The 11,519-nt window shown below is 39.9% G+C and overlaps 1 protein-coding gene across 1 annotated transcript in view; it reads right to left on the bottom strand.

Moving 5' to 3' along the window:
- Positions 1 to 9,557, bottom strand: part of LOC107695439 (probable G-protein coupled receptor 149) — a 34,885-nt gene extending 25,328 nt beyond the window's left edge. Inside the window, exons 1-3 of the mRNA XM_016495344.1 lie at positions 8,625 to 9,557; positions 7,624 to 7,807; positions 6,950 to 7,383 (exon numbers count right to left, since the gene is read on the bottom strand). Of these exons, the coding sequence (XP_016350830.1) occupies positions 6,950 to 7,383; positions 7,624 to 7,807; positions 8,625 to 9,557 (1,551 nt within the window). The remainder of the gene's footprint in view (positions 1 to 6,949; positions 7,384 to 7,623; positions 7,808 to 8,624) is intronic.
- Between the last annotated feature and the right edge of the window lie 1,962 nt (positions 9,558 to 11,519).

Below are 11,519 nucleotides of genomic sequence, written 5' to 3'. Positions count from 1 at the left end.
AAAAGATGGATCTCAAAATCATACAGTCATTGTTGGAAAGGGTTCAAATGCACAAAAAGGCTGGAAAACCAAAAAATGTGTGGGACCTGAAGGATTTTTCTAAAGAACAGCAGGCATTGTATCTGTTCAGGACAAACAAGGGACTCATGAACAACTATCACTAAACAGGTAACAACACAGTATTAAGAATCATGGGGATGTAAACTTTTGAATGGGGTCATTTTTATAAATTCAACTATTATTTTCTCTTGTGGACTACATGTAAACATCTTTTATGTGAAATCTTATTCAGGTCAGTACTAAATAAACAATAACCTGCATTTTGTATGATCCCTCTTATTTTGCTAAAATAATTAACATTTTGCAGATTCTGAAAGGGGGATGTAAACTTTTGACCCGAGTTCTCAATATACTCACAATTACTAATCTGCCCCAGGTGCTAGGTCTGACCTCTCCTCCTACTCTGGGTCACTGCCACCAGAGGATCTGAAGGTCTAAGTTGTGATCTAGCTTCCTGCTTTCAGTAGCAGATACACAGTGACAGTCATAGTCTTCTGTGCTGCAGCAGCCCAGTGGGGTTTCCAAGTCACAAGAGAGTATTTTATAAACCTGCTGTTTTGGCACCAAACATGCTAAGAGCCTAAACTAACCCAACTGTAAATTTTCTCTTTGCAACTCCCAATTACCCGCTGTTTCAAAGTGATGGCTTGCAGTAGAGCCCACTGCAGCAGGGCACATAGAGGAACTCCTTTGTAGTCATAAATCTAATAATTTCCCCATTACAAAAATACCATCTACAGAAAGACCATCTAAGCTTACCACATTTGCCCATCAACAATAATTGTGTACTGTTTACTGAATGAAAGGACAGTGCAAACTATACTCAAACCTGCTCTTATAATTTGTTTACAGTATATTAAATCAAGATCACAAAAAAAGATGGATGGATAGATAGATGGATGGATGGATGGACAGATACACTATATGGACATAAATATTGGGACACATTTTAAATACATGGACATTAATACAGGATTGGTCCTACCTTTGAAGCTATAACAACCTCCCTCGTCCTGGGAAGGGATTTCTCTAGATTTTGGAGTGGTTCTGTGGAAATTTTTCCTATTCAACCAGTAGAGCATTTGTGAGGTCAGGCACTGATGGTGGACGAGAAGGCCTGGCTCACAATCTCAGAGGTAAGTTGGCTCTATATATATTGACTATTGTTCTAATAAAGTTGATTATCTGAAGATGCTCCTCCCGAACTTTGCTAATAAAACATCATTTGATGGCGTCGAGGTCAGGGCTCAAGTTCTTCCACACCAAACCCATCCAACCATGTCTTTATGGACCTGGATTTGTGTGCTGGGACACAGTCATGTTGAAATAGGCAAGGGCCATCTCTTCCAACAAAGTTAGAAGCTTAGCATTTTCCAAAACGTCTTGGTATGTTAAAGCATTAAGATTTCCCTTCTGGAAGTAAGGGGCCTAGCCTAACCCCTGAAGAACAGCCCCATACCAATATTCATCCTCCACCAAACTTTACAGTTTGCACAGTGCAGTCAGGAAGGTAACATTTTCCTGGCATCTTCCAAACCCAGACTCATTCATCAGACTGCCAAACAGAGAAGCGCTCCATTACTCCACGGAACACGTTTCCACTGCTCCTGAGTCCAGTGGCGGCATGCTTTACACCAGGGGTCTCCAACACGTCGCTCGCAAGCTACCAGTAGCTCATGGCCAAGATGTACTTTTCATCCAATCAGAGTGAGATAATATAGACAGGTGTCCCACCCCACCAATGCAAATAAATTATTTGTTTTGACATATCGGCAGTGAACTTATTTTAATTATCTCGTTTACTATTTTAATTTTCATTATACTCGTATTCGATCTCAATTTGTAAACCCATGTTTTGCTCAGCATTAAGCAAAGTTAGTAAGAGTCCCATGCAGGCTCAACACGTTTTTAATGTTTTTATTTCAATGTTTATGCAAACAAAACGTGCATAGTGTTGCTACTTTTGTTGGTTTTCGACATAAAACAGATTTCAGTGTGTGTATCAGTACTTTTTGACCATTTCTAGCACATTTGAACATGTATTATACCATGTTTACATGTTATGTAAAAAGTAGCTCTCGAATGAAAAACGGTTGGAGACCCCTGCTTTACACCAGTCCATCTGATGCTTGGCATTGTACTTGATGTGAGACTGATGAAATGATGAAACTGACTTATTGCAAAGATAGCATCCTATTACAGTACCATGCTTGAATTTACATGAAAACTATATTTTCCCAGCAGATACCCAAGCTCCCTGCTCACCTGCATCAACATGCCATAGACCTGCTGCAGGGAGGCAGCAGACTGCAGATGTGACCAGAGCAATAAACTGCAATGCCCGTAATGTAAGATGCCTAGACAGTGCTACAGGGAGACAGGTAGGACAGCTAATTCGTCCTTGCAGAAGCAAAGACAAATTTGCCGGAATTAAAAGAAGTTTAAAATAAAGAGGAAGTTTATAATACAACACAACCAAGAAACAGATGAAATCATGTTTTAGCTTGTTGCATAGCTAAATTTATAGCTCATGTAATACAAGTTATATGGATTATTATTAGCCTACAACTGTGAATCATGATGAAAAATGCATTTAGGTGAAAAAAAAAAAGAATTTAAATAAGAGTGTGCCTGCAAGATGCCTCCAAGGCTAATACATAGATCAAAATGATGTTAGTGGAGGGAGATAGTCAGATCAACGCCAGTCCTATTCCACTATTCACAATCTATAAACCTTTAATACATAGGCATACATCAAAGTAGCATCAGTTATTAATTAATTGAACGGTCCTTGTCTATTTACATTTACAATAGAATTGACCCAATACTGGAACAGTGAACTGGATGTGTGAATGGTGAGACCACGCCTGTACAAGCCAGCAAAGCAATTCTTAGCAAAACAGCAGTCAATCATGTCAGTGTGTCTGAATAAGAGCCTCTGCCTGTCTCAGTGTGGATTGTGTTCCTGACACTATACATTCAGTGTGGAAATACACATAAATGGCTTGTTTGTGTGTTGTAATGAAAATAATCTACATAATAATTTGTCCAGTTGGAGGGATTGTCTACGCATTAACACTATTGTAATGTTAATCGAATCGCTTCTTTTTGCATGGCTTTATTATAACTGGATAAATCTGTTTTGGAAAGCATGAGGTAATTTATTTTCTGTTAAACTCATCAGCTCCATTAAACACTCAACATGAATAACCCTTTCACTTACATCACAGTCCAGCTCCTGCAGAGCAGTGTGTATCTAAGCTTTATGATTTACCCTTGTAAACATAAAAACAAATCAGAGATATAGCCAATCCAGCTGTCTATAAGTGATTAAAATATTTAATAATAACCATTTCAGGTTGCTGTGGTGGTGAATATCTAGTTTAATTTTATCAGCATAATTCAGAAGTGCCAGAAGAAAAACAATTATCAGTAGTACTGAGTGCACCGGTACTATACACTAAAAGTTGTGATGAAATGGAAGTAGAGACAGCTCTTTTCTTCCATATTACGACGTAGGCTACATTTGAATGTGACAGATTAAATAAAATTAAACAAAATGTTGTACATGGACTTGGTTTTATACATTGGCTGTTAATTAGAGATTTAGAAATTATTTTTGCGTTACACTCAAATGAATGTGTAGATATGTCAACAGACTTACAGTATCTGTCTGAACATTACAAAACGAATTCCATCGCTCCTCGGTCCAGTTCCTCGGATATGTCATCAGCAAGGAGGGTATCCAGATGGACCAGTGGAAGGTGAAGGCCATCAGGGAATGGCCGCTTCCACAGTCGGTGAAAGAGTTACAAAGGTTCCTGGGGTTCGCGAAACCTTCAACCAGCTCAAGGAGGCCTTCAGCACAGCCCCCATCCTTCACCATCCGGATCCCCAGGTACCCTTTGTAGTAGAAGTTGATGCCTCTACCATCGGCGTCGGGGCCGTGCTGTCACAGCAATGTCGGGAACCTCCAATCCTCCATCCTTGCGCTTACTTCTCCAGGAAACTGAACCCGGCGGAGCAGAATTATGACATCGGCAATCGGGAACTGCTCGCCATCAAACTGGCCCTGGAGGAGTGGCGTCACTGGCTGGAGGGAGCCCATCACCCTTTCTCAGTGATCACTGATCATAGGAATCTCCAATATCTCCGTGAAGCCAAAAGACTCAACCCTCGTCAAGCCCGATGGGCTTTGTTCTTCACAAGGTTCCAATTCACAATCACTTACAGACCTGGAAATCGCAATTGCAAGGCTGATGCGCTATCCCGTCTTCACTCTCCCGACAGTCCAACGGAACCAGAACCCATTCTCCCTCCAGCCCTGATCGTCAGCCCCATACAGTGGAACATCAACCAGGACATCCGTGACGCCACTCACACGGAACCTGCTCCACCGGGCTGCCCAGTAGGGAAGACGTACGTTCCCACCTACCAGCGTCAGACCCTTCTGGGCTCAGTGCATGAAGTACCATTTAATGAGTTATTGCATATCACATTTTTCTTCAATATCGCACAGCCCTAATATATATATATATATATATATATATTATATTAATACATAAATTATGTATTATGTCTAATTCATTAGCTGCCAGTGTTGGGCAAGTTACGTCCAAAATGTAATACCGGTAAATAAAGCAAAATGTTATAATATACAAACAATAAACACAATACCTAGCCTATAGGCTATTTTGAACGGTTTCAGAAGAAAACAAGAATGAAAAATATAAGTTGCTAAACAAGCCAAAACGAATAGGCTAATTCAATGCGAAACTGAAAGCAAACGGCGTTCTCGCACAGCCTACCTCTCTCATTCGGCATTAATCCAATTAAATGTGTCCATATTTGTGATGAATTTGAATGCAAAACTATTATTTATTATGTAAACCAGGCTTAGCCTACTTAACGCGCTTTAAAAACATCCTCTTCACATGAGCAAATGTGTGTTTGGCCTGAGCTCAGGCTGAACGGCACGGATTGTAACTACGCAGTACGCACTATTTAAATTAACCAGTGTATCTATATGTTTGGTTGACTGTATTTTATTCTGATAATGAACAGGCCGCAATGTTTGCAGTGCTGAATTGTGTGTGCGTGAGGCGCCTTCGAGATCGAACAGCGGAAAATACTCCACATTCTTTCTCTCCTCCGACCCTACAGCTCTCGCGGTTAGTGTTTGTGGCACCAGTCCCGGTGTTTCTTCAGTTACTCGTGCTATTTCTCGATTTTGAGAGTTAGATGTCGCACATAGATTGCACTTGACTATGCCTTCTTCTCAATTTCTCTGCTGAACTGAAAATAACATGGAGTGTGTCTGTGTCACAGATGTAGAATCCCTCTCTGCAGTCATCTCAACCATGGAATTCCAGCAGGAAATAGACAAACTATTTTACCCTGGGAATTTTTTCTCTGATGCTAAACAACAAAAAAATACTCCGTCATTTTTGGTCATACAGATCATTCGAAACTGCAATGTGTTTACTTTTATTTATGTCATCTCGGTTTCCTTTCCGTGGACTTTCGTAGAGCACCGCGCAACACAAATAGCCGAACCAACTCAGCAGCATATGTCTTTTCCTTTCATTTTGTTAATCTGTTAATTAGGCTATTTAAGTCAAATATTTCGCATATTCATTCATTTTATAGACTATGATTTAATAAAAACACATTTTGTTATTTTTAGTTAAACTTATATTTGTTGCTTGTCTGCCCTCGTCCGCCGCCTTTTTTCTCTTCTCCGACCCCGCAGCTCTCTCCGATAACTCGCGCTATTTCTAAATCAAAACACATTTTGTTATTTTTAGTTAAATTTATATTTGTTGCTTGTCTGCCCTCGTCCGCCGCCTTTTTTCTCTTCTCATTTTTGTTGCTTGTCTGCGCTCGTCCGCAGACGTTTTCACTTCTCCGACCCCGCAGCTCTCTCCGATAACTCGTGCTATTTCTCCATGTTGAGAGTTTGGTGTCGCACATATTGCACCTGTCTATGCATTCTTATCCTTTTCTCCGACGAACTGAAAATAACAAGAGTGTGTCCATCTCACAAATGTAGAATCTGTCTCTGCAGTCATCTCAACCATCTAATTCCAGCAACAGGAAATAGACAAACTATTTTACCCACGGAATTTTTTCTCTGGTGCTGTTTTGCGGTGTTGGTAAATTCACCACTTAATTTTGAGTTAAAATATGTTGTTGTAACTTGCATTACTGAGATTGTAACGAGTAATAATATTACCCAAATTTGATTAGTAATGCGTTATATTACTGCGTTACAGCAAAAAGTAGGCTAATATACTACAGTAATATTATTACTTTTGTAATGCGTTACTCCCAACGGCTAATAGCCGCTATAAGTAAATAACTAGAAAAATAATAGTGGTTGTGTCCACTATTACGTTAAAAATTAGGTCGATAACATGCACTGACAAAATAGATTTAGGGCAAATATTCATTTCATGCAAACCTTCCTGTAACACATATGACTCACATATTTAATTGTAAGCACCTAATATAGTAAGAGCAATAAAAATTAATTGTATTTAGAGCAAAGCTGAGAAAATTGGATATTATTATAATTATTATTATGTTATTATAACTGGATATCAGAAATGAAAAAACTGAAAAAAATATTAAATAATATATCTTAAAATTCTTATGCAATATTATTTAGAAAAGTATTCATAGTTTTGAAAAAACTTACATCAAATCTTTATAAAAAGCTCAAATTATCTGATATTTTCAAGAGACTTGAGACTTGTTTTTATGGGGTCTGCAGTGATATACACAATATGATATAATTTCCTGTTACTGTAGTTTTCTTGTTACCTGACAACAAAATGAAGTAACTTCCCTTAAATCCCTTATGCCTGTTAAATGGGTGTGATCTTACCTGTCGGGGTGTCCTTTCTGATTTACTCCTGCACCACTCCCAGTCAGTCAGCTCGATTTTATGACACTCCTCGTGGGACAGCCTCCTCTCAGGACCATCGAATACAGACGAGTTGTCGAGGTGAAGATCCTCACGATCGCAGGTAGAAACATGAGGTGAGACATTGCATGGTCCGTCCCTTTCTGTGGAGCTCTGAGGGTGGCTGTCTGCTCTCTCTTCAAGCAGCAGCTCGCTGTGGAGGGAGCTGTCCTCTGCTGCCGTGGTGCTGAACTTCTGACCACTGTCCAGCACTGCCACTCTGCTCTCAGAGAAATCGCAGCTGTATAAACTGTTAAAAGAGGGTTTCTCGATGGAAGGTGACTTGATGTGGGAGATCTTGTAAATGCCATAGCCTTGCTGGAATGAGAGGTTGAATTCAAATCTCCTTTTCTTTGCTGCAAAGAACACATAAATGATAATGTGGCAATGTGGAAAGCTATTTTAATTTTATTTCTCACACACACATAAATAAGATATATTTATGGAAGACATATGCCAAAATATACCATTTATACAACATTTTAAATGAATTGTTTAAAATAAATCACCAGGTTCTTTCTATAAACCTATATAAAAATGTATAAAAACAAAACGGCCTACATTAGGGTGATGGGGTTCTTTATCAGTGTACCAACCGTTGGAAACCTCGGATCCTAAGCCTTGATGGCAGTTGATGAAGCAGCCGCACGGCAGATGGATCCAGCGCTCCGAAAGCATGAACACAGGGGTGATTGCCGCAGAGAGCAAGGTCAGGAAAAAACAGAGAGTCTCCAAGGACGAGCTGTGCATGTGAACAGCATGACTCACCAGGATTTGGGTCTGCAAGGGCAACATTTGCCAGTGAAAAATATAGGTGAATCACCAATCATTTCAGGATGTTTAAACTGACCAAATAATAATAAAAAAGAAAAATGAAATTAAAAGAAACATTTACATTGACAGGTTATATTGAAAGGTCAGCCTATATCATTGCCTTCAGGCCTTCCCTGACGTCGAACAGAAAATATATCTATGAACACAGTTGAAGACGACATTTTAGACTGGTGCAAAGTAAATAAGGCACTTTCTGTGGTTTCTCAGATTCCCAAACTAGTAAACCTTATGAAAACCACAAGGTTCTCTTTCAAAAAGGCCAGTTCTCTGAGGAACTTACATCATGGAGTTCCTGCTTGAAGTCTAAAAGCTGTCAACAGTTTCCCCAGTCACCCACTGTAAGGGGACAGCAAAGGCTTTGAGGCACTTGAAATATTAAGTTCCTTTACTACACAATAGGATGAACTCCACAGTATTCTGCCAGTGTGGCAGTCTTAAATCGAAATGATGGTGGTACCAGTAACTGATATGGGATTGGACCAATTTTTAAATATATTCTCCACTTTTTCACACAATAATCAACAATCATTAGACTACAACATTAATCCATAACATGCATTATGAATATACTGAAAAACAAAATATTGCAAACTTGACAATATTGATCAGCAATGATTATTGGTCTTTCTATAGTCTGAGGAACCCCCAAATGAGGCCTCAAGTAGCCTACCTTTTCATTTTGACAGTGTAACAATAACTAATAGTTCAGTGTAACAAATCAATTATTTTTCAAGTGAAAAGTAATTGCTTTTATAGATCTCACCATCATTGGCATCCACAGAACCATTCGCGCCATGGCCAGAATCATCGAGAAGCGCTTCTGAGAGAAAAACACAGGGGAATGTCGTGCACTCTGAGCTTCATCTTTCTGGAAATGACCGGTTGCTGGAGAGTATGAGAAAGAATACGTCTCCGTTTTGTTCTCAAAACTGCCAGTGTTTGAGTTGAATTCATTGTAGGCTCCCAAACTTTTCTCCAAGCTATCCCGTGACAGAGAGGGGATCTCACACAGCGGAGCAGACCCGGCAATTTCAAAATAGCTCGGGTAAAATGTTCTCAGGGCCTCCGTGGAGCACATGAGCTGGTAGATTAGAGGAATCGAGCAAACTACCAGCCCGCAGAAACACAGTGAGTAAACGGCGAACAGCAGTAGCACGTACAGGCTGTCGTTCTCCGGGAGACAGCCGAGAGAAGCGGGGGCGAAGCGACCCCAGCCACACACGGGCAGGACGCTGACCGCGAGACTCACCGTCCACACCGCCACCACAGCCACAAACACCCCGAGAGGTTGGTTAGCCGTCTGATACACTCCAAAGCGTTTTGTCACGTAAAAAGTGTATGCAACTATGAGACAAGCTTTCATATTGCTTGACAACCCTTGAAAAACGTAAAGGAGACCGGACAGAGTGCACATTGCGCCCGACCGGTTCGCATCTCCGCTCCTCCATTGCAAGATCATGAAGAGCGTGAGCGGCACGACGCTGATCAGGTCGTCTATTGATAAAGAAGCCACTATCAGACAGAGGGAAGACTTGCTTCTCATCCTGAGCAGCGACATAAGCGAGTACAAACCTCCCAAGCAAGTGACAGTGGCGATGGCGAAGGATAAACCAAAGAGAAGCTGCCAGTTGCTCTCAACCGCGTCCTCATATTGGTTGGTTTTGTTGGACAAAGGTGAGACATTTGTCGCCGACATTTTCCTTCGGTCTAACTTTCACGACTTCACTCGTCTCATTCCCTCTCAGATTATCCGGTGATCAGACCGAGCGCATGGACGTTTTCTTCCAGCTACAGCGCGCCACGAAGTGCTTATAGTTCCCCATCCGTTGGTCTTTACGCACTTGTGTTCAACAAACGTAGTGCATAATATATCCATTTTCCATTCAGCCTGCTACTTGCACGATGGTGGCATTGTGGTTTCTTCTCCGAGCATGTGTGGATAGATGTGTCGCGCGCGCTTAGGTTGAGCGTGGCTCGTGCAGCACATTTCTTCAGTATGAATGAGCTCTCAGATGGGAGATGTTAGTAGAGGGGTGGAGCCACCTTCCTTCATCTGTCACTGCTGGACGAGGAACTTGCGCTTCGTGTAAAAGACTAACACTGTAGGCTATATTTGTTAGGTACCAGAATAAATGATCATAGACCGGTAGCGCCACAAATTATTCGCATCCTAAGTAGGCTACGTGTAGTTCATTAGTATTACAGAATACTCATGTGCAGTATGTATCGTGCACACAAACAGGGACGTGCACAGACATTTTGAGGGGCAGGGGCTCAAGTGGAAAAAAGGGCACTTAGCCTATATTTATTTTAATTTAATTTCTAAACAAAACATTAAATATATTAGGGGTGTGCGATATTGACAAAAAATATATCTCAATATTTTCTGGGATTTTACCGATAACGAGTGTGTTATTGTGCTGATATCTTAAGGACTACCGTGGACAACTGACTCTTAAAGTTTTTGATATTCTTCATATTCTGTGTGGTGATCAGTTCACAGCAATGATAGAAATTAATATTTTCCAACAAGTTTAAATATATTTTTTACCTTTAATGTGCATTTTACCTTTATAAAGCCATTTTTTCTAAAAGTGTGCATTATCTTTTCAGTCAAATTCTTAAATTGAATCAGTCAATTAGAATAATAAGCCATTTGGGCTGTAACCAAGCAAATTAAATCAGTATTGACAACATTAATCTTTGCAATGCAGAGAAAACACAGAAGCTGCATTAGAAGTGGCATTTAGATGCATTTACACACGGTTTAATGCAGGACATGAATGCATTTAACCTAAAATTACAAATGCAGTAATACTGTTTTGATATTTTAAACATAAAACGTTGAATACTGATCTTTGAAATTATTTAAAAATATATGAAAATATACGTTAAATGTGAAATTAAACTTGTCAGTAGGTGGCAGCAAGTCACTGTGAGTCATTGGACTGAACTGAATCATTTAAACGGTTGATTCTTTCAGAAACAAAACAATGTCATGTTGATCAGAAACGCAAATTGGAATTATATTTGTTGGCGAAATAGAGAAAAAAACAGTCAATATTGTGTCTAAAACGTAAGTGTCTTAATATTAAATTCTTGTTTATTGAACTGCTGTATAAAATCAATATCACATTTGTAATCATGCTGCTTTTTGGTGGAAAAAACGCCAGTCTTCGCGTGATACTGATTAACTATATGAAATTATATAAATATATACATTTCTGCCCTCATATCTTGAATTTTGTGATCATTCTTAATGCATTTTAATAAACTGAATCATGCAGTGAAAAAACGTACACTGGTCTAACATACTAGACTTCCTATTTCCCTTAGCTATTTAGCTAACTTACATTGTAGCTCTCTCATGAGTCATGGATGTTAGCAAGACAAATTAACTATATTTGCCTTTTGTCTTTTGGATAATTAGCTGTAAATTCGAGGCACAGGTAGCTTAGTCTTTTGTTAATCACCACTCACCTCCACACCAAGACAAGCACAGCTGGAAAGGGAGGGAGGGCTTCACTTCTGCCTGTGATGTGCAGCCGACTGCTGTGCTGCGCGGTGACGCGGAGGGGAGAAAGGCATAGGAACTCGACAGTCTCAACATTTCCCGACCCGACCTGATATTTTGATTTTTTTTTTTTTTTTTTTACAG

The sequence above is a fragment of the Sinocyclocheilus anshuiensis genome, unplaced genomic scaffold (assembly GCF_001515605.1).
Source record: "Sinocyclocheilus anshuiensis isolate Anshui unplaced genomic scaffold, SAMN03320099.WGS_v1.1 scaffold678, whole genome shotgun sequence".
NCBI classification, from domain to species: domain Eukaryota; kingdom Metazoa; phylum Chordata; class Actinopteri; order Cypriniformes; family Cyprinidae; genus Sinocyclocheilus; species Sinocyclocheilus anshuiensis.
This window is presented reverse-complemented; position numbering and strand designations above follow the sequence as displayed.